Raw genomic sequence first — 18,189 nt, forward strand, 5'->3', positions numbered from 1 at the left:
GCGGGTTGGCGGGTGTTAATGTCAAGCCCTGACCACAGCCAATCAGAACAGCGTGTGGGCGGGCTCTCACGACAAGTGCACGGCACCAGAGGTCGCAAGAAAACTGATATATTCACAATTATTACACCATTTAAACATGACTAACAATACATAATGAGTTACTAAAACAACCTTTGTCACTTGTTTGTTCACATTTTGAACGTTCTTGCTTCCATTAATTTACTTTCAAGAGGAGAATTAGTACTGGGGGCATTAAATGATATTCAGTCACATTACAAGCTAACGTTAAATAAAGCACAAAAACATTACCTGAGATTATAATTATCATAGACATACTTTGTGTTGTTGTACACAAAGCTGATTAGGACACAATTCTGTTTAACACAGATACCTTTTATCTAGAGATGCACTGATCCCGAGCGTGAGCTACCGATACTGATTTTCAATACTATAATCATATAATTGGTAAATGGACAGATTAATTGACAGATTATACAAACAAAAATGTACTTTCCTTCAATGTAATTTTGTTTGTGTGTGCAAAAATCTAATAAAACAGAACACATTTCAAAAACAGCACAAATAAATTCAATAGAAAAAGAGAGACTGCTTTAAGTTTTTCAAGTGGGTATACAGTATATTCAGGTAGGAAATACTACAGGAACCTAAGTAATCAGATGTAAAACATCGCTGGATAGTCTTCATTGTAAAAAATAAATTACAGATTAATGCTTACAAGTAAAGTTACAAATGTTATTCACTCTCAAGATTCACCGTTTGTCTTTTGCCCTTTGATTTTACATGACAGACATCAGCAGGAAAATTAGACTGCTGTCACTTTAAGAGTTAATGCACAGATCCAATACACAGTTACACAACTTCCAAAACTCACTGTGTTTAACTGAATCATCCCCAAAATGGGTATTTTGCCATAATTTTTAAATGTATTTTACCATTTAAGAGCAGTGGCCAATCATTTTGGTACTTCCGACTTACAAGCGGTTTGAGAGGCGGCTTTTGGTGTGAACGTGAAACCTGCGGGAGTTAGGAAAATGATGCTCAATACAAGCACTATTAAACTGGAGTGAATGAGACGAGCGAGTTTGAGGAGACAGGTGTGTGTCACTGACATTATGAGTCTAAACAGCCGCTCATCGGTGAGTATAATTGATGACAGGATTTTAATTTTGGGTGACCATTGCGCGTCAAAATCGCGTCCAGTGTGAAAGGAGCTTTAATCTTTAAAAAAGGGTTTAACACGGATACCTTTTATCTAGAGATGCACTGATCCCGAGTGTGACCTACCAATACTGATTTTCAATACTATAATCAAATAATTCTACTATAATTCTACTATAATCATATAATTGCTTATACAAACAAAAATGTACTTTCCTTCATATATTTATAACATTGCTTATATATATAAGGAATTATTTTCAGATCAGCTGTTTGTGTAACAAATGCTTTCACACTGAATGTGAATGTGCTGCGGTGAATAAAACGTTTATTTTTTTCGCTCCGATGTCGATTTTTTTTAAAAACTCTTGCGCAGACAGAAAAGGCTTCACAGATCACATACAAGGAAACAAAGGTTATGAAATGTCCAGTTGACGTCCCTAGCTGTTCACTCAACATTACCCTTTGTATGTACATCGTATTTCTCACGAGATTACAGCTGTGGTTGTAGTTCCAGCAACAGCTGTGTTTGCCCACTGTAGGCTACAGACAACGATAACATAACCTTTTGAGTTAAAACTCGTTGATTTTTTTCTAAACCCAATTGTGTCCGCAACTATGGAAAGTGAATGTGTTTCCGTCAGTACGTCTGTGGCACTTAAATGTTTACATTGTGACTCAACTGGAAACATCTCCTCCGGATCGATTGGTTCCCTGAAGTGTGTGGTTTGTCTCGTCAGATGCGATGTTACTGTCTCTGGAGGAGCTCAAATTGTCCCACGGACATTTAAAAGTAAGTGTGGAACTGGCCATGATAAAGCTTTAGCTCCTGTACAGGATTAGCATACTCCCCTTCAGACTCTCTGTTCTCTAAGACTGGATGCACCCAAAACCTTCTATTCGGTTTTTTAAAGAAAATGAAAAGCTCGTCTTCACTGGATGATGAAGTATCTGTGTTTTCTCAGCTGTCGCCGCAAATGTGAATGGGCACAAACTTGCTTTTCCGTTGCACGTCCGGTGTGAAAGGGCCTTAAGCGTTAAAATTTACCACATTGTCATGGCAACTTATTTCAACATTTTAGAATGTTTCCAAAAATAATTCCATGACAAATAAATCAAAAGAACGCAAAAAATTGGTAACACAATATTTTTTTGTTACACTGACAAAACTGATTTATTGGCTCATCATCCACTACTTTTAAAGATAAATAGATAAAATAGATAAATAGATTAAACTCAAAATATATATTTATAACATTGCAAGCTCTTTACTTAACATATTCTAGCGTAACAACAACAATAACACTTTTTTTTACATAAATGAAGTTTTATTAACTAATTTCGGGAGAAGCACGTGCAGACAATTATAACTAAATAAAAACAGGTGGAGCAGGCTCGGATAATTAAACCTAAATTGTACACAAGAGGAGCACACTAAACTAATCAGTTAATCAATGATAGGAGGTGTATATAGAGGGAATGCATCGACGTCACTTTCCCGCCGTAACACGCCCCCTCAGCCGGGGTTGAGTGGCAGAAGAGCTGCTGCGTGACTGGAGTTAATGGAGGAAAACACGAGTCGAGCAAACGATCCGTCCAACTTACCAAAGATTCAGTGATCCATGGATAATGATATGCAGCCAGGAATCGTGTTTTCATGACATTTTTAGGAGCCTCATTTCGACAAGAACGTTTATAACTGTCATTCATCACATTTTTCAAGTGAATCCCGCATGTATATGTGGATGGGTCCGTGTTTTGAAGCGTGTAATGGTGTTAATATACTTTATATTCACTAAAAGCTGTCACTCATTCAATAAACGCAATCTCACAAAGTTCCGCCGTGACGTTGGTATACAATGAGTCTCTTATTTTCACAATGTCTGCACTTACAGAGGATTGCTGCGCGTGTTAACTGAACTCAGCACCTTGACAAACGCTCGAGCGGTGAGTGATTCCAAATTCAACACCTGTGATTGGCCAATTCCGTTGTAGAAGTCCACAAACATGTCTGTGATTGGCTACATTACTCAACGAAGCAAAAACACGTTGGAAATGTAATCATTTGATGAGTGCAAATACAGATACACACTGGATCTTTTGCTAGCTCCTTTTCGCTGATAATATGCAATTATTACGAATTCTTACAGAGGATTACAGATCACAGACAAGCAGTTATGTGCAGCGTTTCACTCTAAAAGCAGAAGCTGCAGCAGTTGGCAGTGGTTTGAGTGAGAAAATTACACGCTATTATCAAGTCTGTCTCAAGCTCAGAACAGCGATGATTATACGGCCCGTGGACAAGCCTCCCCCTACCCCCCTTCTGGCGCAGGGCCTTGTTTTGTGAGTTTTCGCTGCATTCGTGCTCTAAACCAGTGCTGCCTCTCAGTCTTTCTGCCACTCAGCGTAATCACAGTCGCTCCAGCTGACGATGACGTCACGTGCATTCCCTCTATAGACAGCCGATTTACCTTCCTGTCATTGACAGTTTCTCAGCATTTCACCACCACCCCTTCTCCTCACTTACTTAATTAAACTCCTATAAATATCAAAACAATCATAAAACTTGATCATAATCTTTACTCTATTTAATTGATGTAAGTGTGAACTCATGAAATGTATGCTTAAAGTAAACGGAAAAAGTGACATCAACTAGCATTACAACTTGGTTAAAATTAAGTAAACCCAACATACAATTGTACGTATTTGTGAGATGCGTGATATTCCAATATTATATCTAGCCAATGAGCAGAAGCTGGAGCCATTGTAAAGACTCAGGTAAGCTGTCTTTATTAGAGTTTGGCTCAACATTCTTTACTTAAAAATATATGTAACAATATACATCTATATATATATATATATATATATATATATATATATATATATATATATATATATATATATATATATATATATATATATATGCACTGTAAAAAATGATTTCAAAAATAAGTGACCTGGTTGCCTTAAAATTTTGAGTTAATTGGAATTAAAAATTTGAGTTAATACAATGAACATTTTTGAGAATCGACAACCTTTATTAAAATATTATTTAAAGATGTTTGTAAGCATATTGGGTAATTGTGTGTTTTATTTCCGATGACGCAGCCAAATAGTGCTATTTTCATGATTTATCACATTTTTTATGTGATTCAGACACAATAATATTTTGAGTTTCTATTTATTAAACCAATATCCTTCATTGTATCAACTCAAATTTTTTATTTCAATAAACTCAAAATTTTAAGGCTACCAGGTTACTTACTTTTGTAAGTTAAACCAACAATATTTTTTACAGTGTATATATATATATATGTGAACTCAAATATTTAAGTACATATAACAAAGGTTTTCTTGTTCATTTTAAGTAAAATTATTTATTCCAAGTTGGGTTTACTTAAAAAAATGTGATCCAAAAATGCTGCATATATATTTGGAGTAAATCCAACACATCATTGTTACCAGTGTAGAGAGTAAAAAGAAGACAGAACTGCCAGCACCTACCGTGGTTGTTCTTGTTGTGCACAGGTGTGTAGTGGTTCTTGGACGTCCGCACAGGCGTGTTTTCTTTGGGCGAGGTGTCTATAGCAGCAACGTTTTCATGCTCGTATGCCGGGACGGAGCCCTGTTGTCTCAAAATGTCCGCCAGCGCTCTGTTAAAAAAACACACAAGTCGAAGATCATTTCACTGCTCTCCGCAAAGAAAACCTGTCTAAAAGCGGTTCAGCTTTGAAACAAAAGCTTGTTTAGCATTTCATCCAGTTTATAGATGCAAACACACATCGGACCCCAAGAGGTTTAGTCAATTGGCCCCATTCAGGCCCCCATTGTTTCTGTTGCTTTCCCATTCGCGAAGGTTCTTGCCTTCTGGAACTTGCAATCATTTTCTCTCTTACACACACACACACACACACACACACACACACACACACACACACACACACACACACACACACACAAGTTTAATTGTGCTTTGTGTTATAATGAACAGTCGAGGTTTAGTCTCACAGGTTTTCTAGACCCCAGGCCTGTGAGCTTTACAGCATCAAACAAAAGCCATTAATCAATGTTCCTCCGCAATATAGCGTTAGAGCAACACACCCCAACTACACCAGCCTAATGGGATTCAAATTCTATTAATGTTTTTGCTCTTTGGCCCTAAGGACACACTTTCTAACTCGAGAGCCAACTGCCTCAAGGATTTTCAACACAGTTGCAATTTGAGATTCTGGCCGCTGAAGTTAATGGTATTTCCTCACTAATGCGGTTTTTGGGGCATGTGTCCTTAACTTCGTCACTGTAGATGAACATAAGTTTGGGATAGTGTTGCCTACTGGGTAGTAAAGATCAAAGTTAGTGACTAAAGGGTTCCTTATTAACATTTGCACATATTAAGTTTTGGTGTGTGAATATGCACCAGGTTTGACGTTGATACTGGCTCGAACTGGTTTCAATGTACTAAGTGGAAGTCATTTTAAAGGGGTGGTTGATTATGATTTCATAATTTTTTAACTTTGAGTATAAACAACATCAGCAAAATTATGACACTCAAAATTCAAAGCAAAGGGAGATTTTTTTTTTTAAGGACAAACAAACGGATGGCATGGACTTCAACGAGCTTCTTTACTGGTTAGTGACATCACTAACCCTCAAATTTACATAAACCACACCCCCGGGAACACACAACATAGGGGGTGAGGCCATGTTGAGAAGAGGAAGCACATTTGGGAGTCTCAAGCTGTCGCACACTTCTTTTCTCATTTATTGCACTACAGCTTCACATCAGCTTCATAAATTCATCAACTAACATGCAGAAACGTCCTGTCTCATTCTACATGTTGTCACTTCTTCTTGAGTCTCTCCATCCTTGTCTCACTCCGGTTTGAACATAAAAGGCTGAACACTTTCTGAAAATTTTTTTTAGTGCATGTATGTGTGAGGTGAAGCTCCGCCCTCTTCTCGAAAGGAGGGCGGGAGCAGCAGCTCATTTGCATTTAAAGGGAAACACACAAAGCCGGAACGTGTTTGCTCACCTTAAAAAAAGTGACTTTAAGTGAATTTTAACATGCTACAAAAATAATCTGTGGGGTATTTTGAGCTAAAACTTCACATACACATTCTGGGGACATCAGAGACGTATTTAATGGTAAAAGACATTGTAAATATATAACATGTCTAAATGTAATTTAGCCTTATTATAGAAGGTTTTGGAAATGAAAAATAAAATTTAATTTTTTAATTTACACTGAAAAACCATAAATTGACATTCCCAGAAGTCTAGGTGTGACATTCACTCTTCACAGTTGATGTTTTTTTATTGAAATAACTGGTAAGACTTTAGTTTAGAGTCAAAATTTCAATATTAACTAGTTGCTTGATAGCATATATATTATTAGGATATTCTTGGAAAAGTAATTTCTACTACTTATATGATTATTAGAACCAGAGAAAGTGCCAGAAAATAAATAAATAAATAAATGCTTATTCAGGTAAAAAAGGTTGGCCCAGGTCGGACCATCAGTTCTCATGGCCAACTTTCTCAAATGTGGCTAGATCCAGCAGACCCGGAGGCCATCTTCCTCACATGAGGAGCCTGAAATGGCGTCTTAACTGTGTCAATGTCAGCGTATTCGCTCTGCCTCACGGTCCACATCTCGGTGCGCGCCAGAGACAGATACAGAGAGAGAGAGAGAGAGAAGTGTGACTTTGGAAGGAGGTATAATTAGTCTTTCCCTTCCAGGAGAAGGCCTTTTTTAACAGAAGTTCTTCTCACGTGGAGGCGACCTGGTTTCAGTGGCCCAGTTGGCTGTAAGGCTCTGAGCTCAACTCTACCGTTCCACCTTTTTCAGCTCGAACACTGCAGGATTGTGACACTTTCAGGCCCGTACGGCCTGGCTACATTCATGCACTCCAGTGAGCTCTTTTACTGCAGTTTTTGCATGTTTCAATTCCTTTTTAGGTTATTGCTGTACAGTCTTGGAATAAAAGTTTCAATGGGTTTCTATATAGAACTGCAGGGTTCTCGATGCCAAAATGGTTCTACATAAGGAGACACGTCCTAAATGATTGCACAACACTTTCATGCTTAAAGGGTTATTTCGTTTTTTTTTTTTTTTTTTAAATAAAGTATGATTACAAGCTGCTTAATTCTTAAAATGTAAATACAATTAAAAATTAATTCCAATAAAATTAATTCACTAAAATTAAATCCATAAAATAATCCCATGATGGAAAGGTTCTATACAGCACTATGACACTTTCCATCCACTTGAGGGCGCCTATTCAAAACAAAGGCATAGTTTGATGACGCCAAGTGTGAGCGCAGCATCTTGGGACATGTGGTCTTCACCTCACATTGTGAAGCAGAGCAGGACCGAGTGTTGTAGACCTGAGCACGGCCGCTGGAGCGATTGATACACAAGCACACGGCTCGTGAGCACCGGGACTTTTATTATGACGGGACGGGACACAGTCGCCGGGCGCTTGCACTGATCCGCTCTTCCGATTATGATTATAAGGTAAAGCAGCTCTGTTTATCATGTTAGATACATTTAAGTGTGTTTAAAATAATGTTATGGCGTTCCTCTGTGCGTTCACTTGTTCACACTGCTAAGAGTAAAGCGCTCCTGCCAAATAAAAGCCGAAACCGAGGGTAGCGCAGATATGACGCGATTGACAGGCGACTCCCTCAAACCCAATACTGACACGCCCGGTCCTCGGTTAAAATAGCAATTTTCTCACAATTTGCAAATAGTTGGAAACATTTGGGATATTGTAAGAACTCAACTGAACAAAATATATAACACCGCCCTAGTGGTTTTTGGATATTTTACTGCGAAAATACTACATAGTGCACCTTTAACATTAAGAAACTAAGTGGTCTGTTAATTTTTTTCCAGAGCTGTATATGATGCACCTGCGGAACATTTTAAAGTTCTATATAGAACCTTTTGTCATGTTCAAGAGATTTAGAACAATTTAACATTAGCCATGTTTCCATCCAGTTATGTGCACTTTTAGAATATCGCATTAAAAAATGCTGAATGGAAACACCAAAATGTGTACAAAAATTCTAAAAATGCACATAAAGGCGGCTGCATTATCTGATTAGAAGACATACGGATAAACCATGATTGAAATAATTTACCAAATAAATCCCTTGATATGCAAAAAACAACAACAACAAACTTGAGACTTTGCTTCAACAGAGGATCTGATTGGATAACTGGATTAAGCAGCAGACCAATCACATTGCACAGAATCTCCAATGTTGATTTGGTCGTTGGTTTCATCAGAATGATTAGGTTTAATTCCCTCCCAGAAGTGTCTCTTACGATTGCGTCCCCCAAACACCAAAGAGAACATGACAGCATTTATTGCGTTTAGTCTGTGCGCTTTGAGACACATTTATGATGTGCTCTACAAATAAAGAGCCACAATGGCTTCCTCGACTGCAGCAACTTCCATTTTTATAGCAGATATTTTGCACCAATTTCCCAGGAAGTAACGATATTGTTCTCTTGGACACATGAGATGGAAACACTGCTTTATTCACAAATGTTTTTTTCCAATATATATTCAATTAAATTTGCTTTGGGTGGAAACATAACTATCACAGGCAAGAGTTCTACCAACTAAGCAGCCTATCAAAGATGAAAACAGGTCCAAGAACAAGCATTTGTGGCACTATGCTGATAATCTATATCAAATCCTATATCAAAATATAGAAATTAAAATTCATTGTGGTTACAGTAACACACTCACAGTGAAAGAAATTCAGAAGTGTAGTGTGTCCAAAAGACTAGTGTGATAGAATCACTCAACTTCATCTTTTCTGTTATCAATTATTCATAATTCATATCATGACCCATGAAAATCTGGCAAACAGCAGCAAGCTTCACATGTCATAAAAATCCTACAAAGGACAATGTTGACAACTTAGCAGATAGAACAACAACAACAAAAAAAGCACTAAATGATCACGAAAAACAAATATCTTAGAATATCTTAGAAACCATCAAAGGTGAGTTTTCCACAAATGTGACCAGTCACGGAAAGTAGGGACACAAGTCGGTTCTGGGGAATTTTGAGTTATTCACAGATTCTGAAAGTGTAGTCTCCAAGCTTTCCAACGATGTGTAACACATGGAAATCTGATAATATTTGGAGAAGTTGTGGCCATCTGAATGTATGCCTTTAGAAAAGTGTAAACGAGAGAAAACAGCCTCTAAAAGTTTTGCAGTTCTCACCTGCTGGGAGTGACAATAGGGCTCATTTACATCTCATTTACATAAGCCACACCCCCTGTAAAGCTGCATGGTTGCTAGTAACGACAGACGCAACGGGAAAAATCGGACCGCATACTACTAATAATAAAGATGCTAAACTTACCATCTAAAAGCCCATTATAGTAATGGTTTTTTTTGGCAAGTGATACGATGCTAACGATTACAATTAAAGGTATGGGAAGGTCTAAACATGAGATAATGGAAACACACTCCATAAGAAACAGAAAAGTATTGAAATAAGTCGTTCGGGCACACTTTCTGTTTGGCGGGGTCTTCTTAGTGGATATACTGTGCGTCTGTTCGAATGGGATAAAGACAGAGAAATGGGAAAAGTTCGTAACCATGGCTGTAGTGTAGGGGTAAGGCGCATGTCCTTAAGTTTTGAAGCAAATCGATCAGTGGTTCGATTCAGCCTTTTGCCACACACTCTAACTGAGAAACACTTATTAATAAACACGTTAGATGCTTTATTTCCACTTTTCTAATATTTTCTCAATTCTTTTTTAAAATAAATGCCTTTCCAATCTGATATGTGATGGGAAAAGGGAGTAGAAAGAGTGTGGTAAAAGACAGATTCGATCCTCTGATCGAGTTGCATCAAAACTTGATGACATAAGTCTTACCCCTACACTATAGCCACGGTTAAAGGTTAGAGCCATTTCTCTGTCTTTATACCCGTCAAATGTTACTATCGATATAGCCTCTGATTTCTTATGGTCCAACTCGTCTGATGCCTGTCTGATACATTCTTCCTCTTCTTCATCTTCTCTCAGTTGTTGATTAGGGTATTATCCAGTCTTATGCCACTTTCATCATCGCTCAGATCATCTATACAGCCAGCCAGAGCGCAGCATAAATATTAGCCACGCGTCCCTTTGGAGGGCGGGGCAATAACAAAAGCCAGTATGGAAATACACACAGACAAAACAAGGTGGTTTCAACCTCAAAATATACACTTTTAAATATACAATTAATGCCATCTCAAACACGGAGAGGCTTCTCCGTGATTTCAACTATCAGATTCTGCAAAAAAGCGAAAATCACATAATTTGAAGAAAAAAAAAACACGCTTCTTTCTCATTTTTCTCAATAGTAGTGCTGCCGACTTGTGTCCCTGGTTTCCGTGACGGGTCACAAATGCTTTTACACACAGTACACAGATATATGTATTGTGATAAATGCAGGTGATACATTGCCACACATACAAGTCTCCCTTTCTCGGCAGATCCTCATCAAAAGACATTCAATTGTCTGGAGTTAATATATGCGAGACGATGCTAACGGTAATTTGGGCCTGAGTGCTAGCCTGTTTGCTCTAAAGACACATCCAAACACCAGCGTAAGTTAATTACATCCTCACAAAACACCCTGATGCCGCCTCTGGGGACACAGAAGCACCATTTCTGAACAAATCAAGGCCAATTTCCCTCATTCCATCACCTGAATTGGGTTGAATGGGGAAACATATGGCGGCTTTAGAGACATGATGTCGCTAAAGCGGGAATTAGACACTTTAATTGCACACTCGCTCAAACACACTCTCTTACTCGTTCAAACTCTGCTTGCGTGTTGCAAGTAAAATGAGCAATGATTGAAGCTGGGACGCATTAGAGGTCCAAAATGTACTTTGGCCACACTTGCCAATGGCGAGTGAAATTATATTTTCCTGCATTAATTAACTGTGCAGGTGCTTTTATTGTTTACTGTAAATGTATATTCCAGTTGCACTTGATTTTGACACATTCAGCTCTATAAAAATTTGATAAATCTAATAAATAAACATGACTTATACTATCAAGAAAACAACAACAACCAATACAGTTCTATTACTTTAACAATCTAATTGATGTTATTTATTCAAACGAATTACATTTCTTATCAAGTTAGTATTTTTTAACATTTAAAATAAGAACGCAGAACAAACAACGCTACATTTTATTTGTTAACTGGTGTTCAGCTGTTTTAATAGTCACCTTATGTTCATGACACGGGTGTCACAGACACGGAGATGAACCTTTTATTTCATTGAGCTGATTGCTCAAAAAACAATTCATCACAGATCATGTTTTCACGTCATTTCAAGTTTGATATGCACAAAGCAGTGATATTCAGTGAGTTGTTTCCTTAGTTTTAATCAGTTTTCACATTAACATTATTTATTTCATCCACTGATTTGTGGATGGAGAACTTGCCAGAAAACGAGATGCGGGATTTATCGTGACCATTGTAATAGGTCAAATACAGCACAATGGAAGCACTGCCTCCTCTCTTGTGACTTTTCCCCATTTATTCTTAAAGAGGCCATTTTATATTTGTTTTTGAGGTCTACAGTCCCTAACAAAAGTCTTGTCGCTTGTGTACAAATTGACCTAAAGTGCCGCTGAAATATATTTCTAATCAAGATTTTTTTACAAGAAAGGGCTCATTTTAATCCCACCAGCTTTTGTGATAATGTTTCAGTGAAAAACTAAACTTTCAAAAAGTATTCTAATATTCACAGCTTGGTAAAGCCCATTGAGTCAATTTTTGCAAAGACATAAGTGTTGTCACCTTGTCATATGAGCTTCACCTGTGACTAATAATGGATCAATTAGGTCTCAAGTGTGTATAAAAAGAACCCCAGTACGCTAGACCTTCACATCAACTGCAACTAGACCTCTGCAAACATGCCTAAGATTCACCCTGAGGCTAAAGTTTTGATTATCATGAGGCTGAAGACCAGATCCACTGCTGATGTGGCAGACACCTTCAATGTGTCTCAGAATCAAGTACAGAGGATTAAAAAAAAGATTTGAAGAGACTGGAGACGTTTTTGACAAGCCCAGGTCAGGCAGACCCCGCAAGACAACTGCTCGAGAGGACCGTTTGTTGGCTCGAAAATCCAAGGCCAGCCCATTTTCCACTGCAGCAGAGCTCCACGAGACCTGGTCACCTGAAGTCCCTGTGTCAACCAGAACAGTTTGTCGGATTCTGTCTCGAAATGGCCTCCATGGTCGAATCAGTGCCCAGAAGCCAGCACTAAACAAAAGACAATTGAAAAACCGTGTGGCATTTGCCAAGGCCCTCAGCCTGCTAAAAGGATGGACGCAGGAAAAGTGGCAGAAGGTGGATTTTTCAGATGAATCTTCTGTTGAATTACACCACAGTCGCTGCAAATATTGCAGGAGACCTACTGGAGCCTGAATGGATCCGAGATTCACCCAGAAAACAGTGAAGTTTGTTGGCGGAAAAATCATGGTCTGGGGTTACATCCAGTATGGGGGTGTGCGAGAGATCTGCAGGGTGGAAGGCAACATCAATAGTCTAAAATACCAAGAAATCTTAGCTACCTCTTATTCCCAACCATAAAAGAGGCCAAATTCTGCAGCAGGACGTACTTCCATCTCCACAAAGCATACTTCCATCTCCACATCAAAGTTCCTCAAGGCGAAGAAGATCAAGATCCTCCAGGATTGGCCAGCCCAGTCACCAGACATGAACATCATTGAGCATATGTGGGGTAGGATGAAAGAGGACGCATGGAAGACGAAACCAAAGAATATTGATGAACTCTGGGAGGCATGCAAGACTGCTTTCTTAGCTATTCCTGATGACTTCATCAATAAATTGTATGAATCCTTGCCAAACTGCATGGATGCAGTCCTTCAAGCTCATGGAAGTCATACAAGATATTAAATTTGGATCTCACAGCACCACAACTTAATTTGCTGACATATTTTTGTATTTGCAGTAAATTTGTTAAATTTCTGTATAGGTGACAAAACTTTTGTCTTGCCAAAATTTGACCTTTCTGTCTTGATTAAATGATAAATATTTTTTCTATGAAAATTATGCATTTCAGTGCATTAAACATCATTTGGGAGGGTTTTAGCTTTTCATATGAGCTATTTCTAACACCAATTAATTAATTAAAAGTCAGGTTAATATCAGGTATTTCTAGAAAATAGATAAGCGACAAGACTTTTGTCAGGGACTGTACTAGAACAAGATTTAATGCTTGAATGTTTAAAAAGAGCGCATCATTTTTCATTGTTTTTGACATTGTAGCAGCACCTCTATTCCCAGTCTGTCAGTAACACAGTCTATATGAAGCCCCTCCTTCTGAAAAGCACACTCTGCTCTGATTGGTCGGTTGGATCAGTGTGTTGTGATTCGTCAGCTGCTTCAAATCAGTTTGGGAAATGTCACAATCCTTACCATAATTAAAGCTCCGTTTACACCGGAACTACCCGGAACAAATTGTACCAGGAACTTTTTTACAAGAACTTTTCCCCCCGGACCTGCTACTTTCTGCGTTTCCACCGCGGCCTAAAGTACCGTGAAGATTAGGCAAATTAGTCCGGTGATGTGGACTGCGCGCAACTGCTCCTCCCAGTCAGTCAGCGGCGGAAAGTAATCATTTTTGCTCAACAATAACAAGTATGGAGGAGATTGACGCAGCGCTGCTTTTGCTGGTTACATATTACTAAAGAGGTAATTAACAAAACGCCGGAAAAGAGCACTGATACTAAAGCATATTTTTAAAGCTTGTAAAGCTAGATTTAAAATGACAAAAAATGACGATAATGTATGTTATTATCAGCTATTATGGACACTGACCGTGAGATGGCATTTGGCATCTGATGGTGCGCGTGAGAGAAACGCGCACCATCAGACAGAGAGCAAGACTGATATTTACTGAACGCAGAACGATCCTCACAAAAGACTTTTAAAAAATGCCAGTTGAAATAAAATGCTGCGTGAGCTCAACCAATCAGCATGTTCAGCGCCCAAGTCCCGCCCTCGAAAGTTCCCGAACTTTCAAAAAGCACTACCTCGCGAGCAGGGCTATTTGGAGGGGGAAATATTTTCCCAGAACTTCATGTGGACCCTGGTTCCTGCGATCGAAACACACCGAATACCACCCAAAGTTCCTAGTTCCTGGGGAAAGTTACTGCGGTGGAAACGCGGCTTAAGTTTCAACGCACTACTAACTAACTCAACCAGTCCCCAAACCATTTTGCATATGCCTTGGGCGGGAATTATTGAAATGGGAATATTGTGATGTGTTTGTCCCCATAAGAAAACTCAAGGCTACAATGGAGGTGCTTAGGGAGTTCAATAACTCCTTTTGGAGGGACATGGTAAGAACTTTTTGCATGCCCAAACAGCACCATTACACAGTAAACAGAAGTTAAAAATGTAAAATTCACAATAGGTCCTCTTTAATTACCTCATCCAAACCTACGGCACGCTTTAAGGGGTCTGTTAAAAGCCAACGGGCTCAGGGGAGAAACAAGAGATGCTTCCCTTTGTAATACACTTTGTAATGTCATATTATGTAATGTTTGCGTTGTCTTACTTTTGTACTGTGAATTATTTTTTGAGGAGAAACCAGCCCTGGCCAAATGGGTCAATCAAAAGACAAGTTTATTTCCACAGTATTCTTTTTAAAGCTCTGAAATCGAGAACAACGGTGACAAAGTGGTCTGTCTGGGTAAAAAGTCCTTCTCTTACGTCAGAGCGCGCTCGGATTGCATCGGAGCGTGTTCTCGAGGAGACTGATCAATAAGAGGCACTCGGATCACCCGCGGAGCCTTTTAAAACACGGCCTCTCTGTCTCGCTGAAGGTCACCAGTGAATCTGCATGTGCTAAATACAGCTGCCACCTCTTTTAACCTCTTCCACCTCTCAGCTGCAGCTCACGGAGACCTCGGATGCCCTGCGGAGCTGGGGAAATGATTCAAAACTCACTTTTCATGGAGATTTTTTTTTTTTTGCCACTGAGCTGCGTTGTTAATCTTGTGTTCCACTCAGGCTGCTAATGTACGCCTGTCAGGTTATAGAGCATAAAGCTTCATGCCATCAACGTCACCGACAAACCAGCTCCAGGCAATCTGATTGGCTGGAAAAAAAACTCCCAGAGTGCTTTTCATCCGATACAATAGGCATGTTTGAGTTTCCCCCCGTGGCCGGCGCAGGCCAAGGCATTACAGTGATGTGAGGGTTTAAAATGCTCTGAGGTCAGAACTGAATCATTATACACTTACAGAGCTCAAGAAGTCATTTTGTGCTGAGTGCAGGATGTGAAAACCAACTAAAGTCTCTTTCAGCAACTGCTAAAGCGGATGGAGAGGATTCACAGCGACCCTCTGGCACTGTTGCATTAGCTGTCATGTTTCCAGAGGAATCCTTTAAAAATGACAGTTTGGCTGTCATTTACTCACCTGTCAAAAACTATGTATATAGCAAGATTATGTAAATTTTAAGATTAGGATTTCGCTGAATATCATAGGTCCTGTTTACAGTTCACCCAAAAATTAAAAAAATTCTGTCATTAATTCCTCGCCCTCATGTCGTTCCAAACCCTTAAGACTTTTGTTCATCTTCAAAACACAACTTAAGATATCCGGTAACGCTTTAGATTACGACACGGAAAGTATTGCATAATGAAAGTGAATTTACATCTTTCAGTAATTAAAGTGTAACTATAAAGTAAGTACTTGTAGATATAAGGGAACAATATGTAATATTCGGGGGAATAAAGGGGTAACAATAAAATGAACAATTATTTATACGTATTTTTTAATTAAGGTGTAATTATTATTAGGTGTAGTAGGCTGTAAATTAAAGTGGCTCGTTTCCCTCGTTTTATGTAGTTACAGGGTAAGTACAATAAAAACACAAATACAGTCTGATATCACCAAGAATGTTCTGCACTGTAAAAAATTATTTAGAAAAAAAGTTTTTGAGTTAATACAATGAACATATTTATTTTATTTATTTCTATTTATTGAACAAATTTCCTTCATTGTATCAACTCAAATTTTTAAGTTCAATAAACACAACATTTTAAGGCAACAAGGTTACTTACTTTTTAAAGTTAAACCAACAAAAACCAACAATTTTTTTACAGTGTGTGAATGTTCTAGGAACATACAATTTGTAGTGGGGCATCCATACACCCTTCCCTCAAAGAAATAAGGACAGAAGTGGTTGAAACAAAAGACATGGATTAAAACACCAGGTATACACAGGAATACGTCTCCCTCGTCTACTTGTAATCCGATCGACCAAAACACATTTTAATATCAGGTGTAAACAGGGCCATATATTCATGGCACTAGCACTCATAAGGTCTAAACTCTCCTTCATTACTTTTTAGCCAAGTCATGCACTTTCTGTCTAATTTCCTGACTGGTAAATTTCTCAAGGACTTTTCTTGAATCTGATGTTTTCTCCCAGAGACTGTTGATTCCCTGGCCATTTCAGCAGGTGTCTAAAACAGCACAGCGCCATCAATATTTAAACAAAGAGAGACAACACACTGAGACCCAGCAGGGGGTTCTGGGTAGCTGAGAGATGGAGAGTCATCACACGGGGATGAAGCGATCGGACATGACTGCAGCTGCTTGCCCAATCACATGATAATGTTATCACCACCACCAGACAATTAGACGGCATTATGATCAAAGCAACTTCTCAATATGTCACTCACTGTAATACGAATGAGAGAAGACAGTTGAAAGAGATCCAGGCTCTTTGATGGCTCTATTGATTCAACAAATATGTCTGTGTTTAAGACAAAGAGAAAAACTCGTGGCTCATGTAGCAAGCACAATGTAAGTTGGAGAATTTCATGACACATTTGCTAGACAGACCGATCTGAGTATGTCACAAACTGCTCAGTTACTGGGATTTTCACTCACAACCATTTCTAGGGATTACAAAGAATGGTGTGAAAAGGGAAAAACATCCAGTATGCGGCAGTCATGTGGGCCAAAATGCCTTGTTGATACTCGAGGTCAGAGGAGAATGGGCCGACTGATTCAAGCTGATAGAAGAGCAACTTTGACTGAAATAACCACTCGTTACAACCGAGGTATGCAGCAAAGCATTTGTGAAGCCACAACACGCACAACCTTGAGGCGGATGGGCTACAACAGCAGAAGACCCGACCGGGTTCCACTCATCTCCACTACAAATAGGAAAAAGAGGCTACAATTTTCTCACCAAAATTGGACAGTTGAAGACTGGAAAAATGTTGCCTGGTCTGATGAGTCTCGATTTCTGTTGAGACATTCAGATGGTAGAGTCAGAATTTGGCGTAAACAGAATGAGAACATGGATCCATCATGCCTTGTTACCACTGTGCAGGCTGGTGGAGGTGGTGTAATGGTGTGGGGGATGTTTTCTTGGCACACTTTAGGCCCCTTAGCGGCCTAATCGTTTGGGCATTGTTTAAATAGCTCAGCCTACCGGAGCATTGTTTCTGACCATGTCCATCCATTTATGACCCCCATGTACCCATCCCCTGATGGCTACTTCCAGCAGATAATGCACCATGTCACAAAGCTCGAATCATCTTTTAAAATTGGTTTCTTGAACCTGACAATGAGTTCACTGTACAAAAAGGGCCTCCACAGTCACCAGATCTCAAGCCAATAGAGCATCTTTGGGATGTGGTGGAACGGGAACTTGGCCTGGATGCCCTGGATGTGCATCCCACAAATGTCCATCAACTGCAAGATGCTATCCTATCAATATGGGCCAACATTACTAAAGAATGCTTTCAGCACCTTGTTGAATAAATGCCACGTAGAATTAAGGAGAAAGGGGGCCAAACACAGTATTAAGCCCTATTCGGACGGGATTAGATTAACATGGGGACGTGGGGGTAAAGTCATTTTACCTCAGGACGTCTGTAATATTAATGGCCAATTCGCACGGGATAAGACATCTC

At 39.1% G+C, this 18,189-nt stretch overlaps 1 protein-coding gene across 2 annotated transcripts in view; it reads right to left on the reverse strand.

The window, feature by feature from the left end:
• The window catches only part of LOC137091866 (protein shisa-6), a 177,595-nt gene that overhangs the window by 147,062 nt on the left and 12,344 nt on the right, over positions 1-18,189 (reverse strand). For both annotated transcript variants that reach the window (XM_067456329.1, XM_067456328.1), the window contains exon 3: positions 4,684-4,832. In XM_067456329.1, the coding sequence (XP_067312430.1) occupies positions 4,684-4,832 (149 nt within the window). The remainder of the gene's footprint in view (positions 1-4,683; positions 4,833-18,189) is intronic.

Source organism: Pseudorasbora parva, chromosome 2 (genome assembly GCF_024679245.1).
Source record: "Pseudorasbora parva isolate DD20220531a chromosome 2, ASM2467924v1, whole genome shotgun sequence".
Lineage (NCBI taxonomy): Eukaryota > Metazoa > Chordata > Actinopteri > Cypriniformes > Gobionidae > Pseudorasbora > Pseudorasbora parva.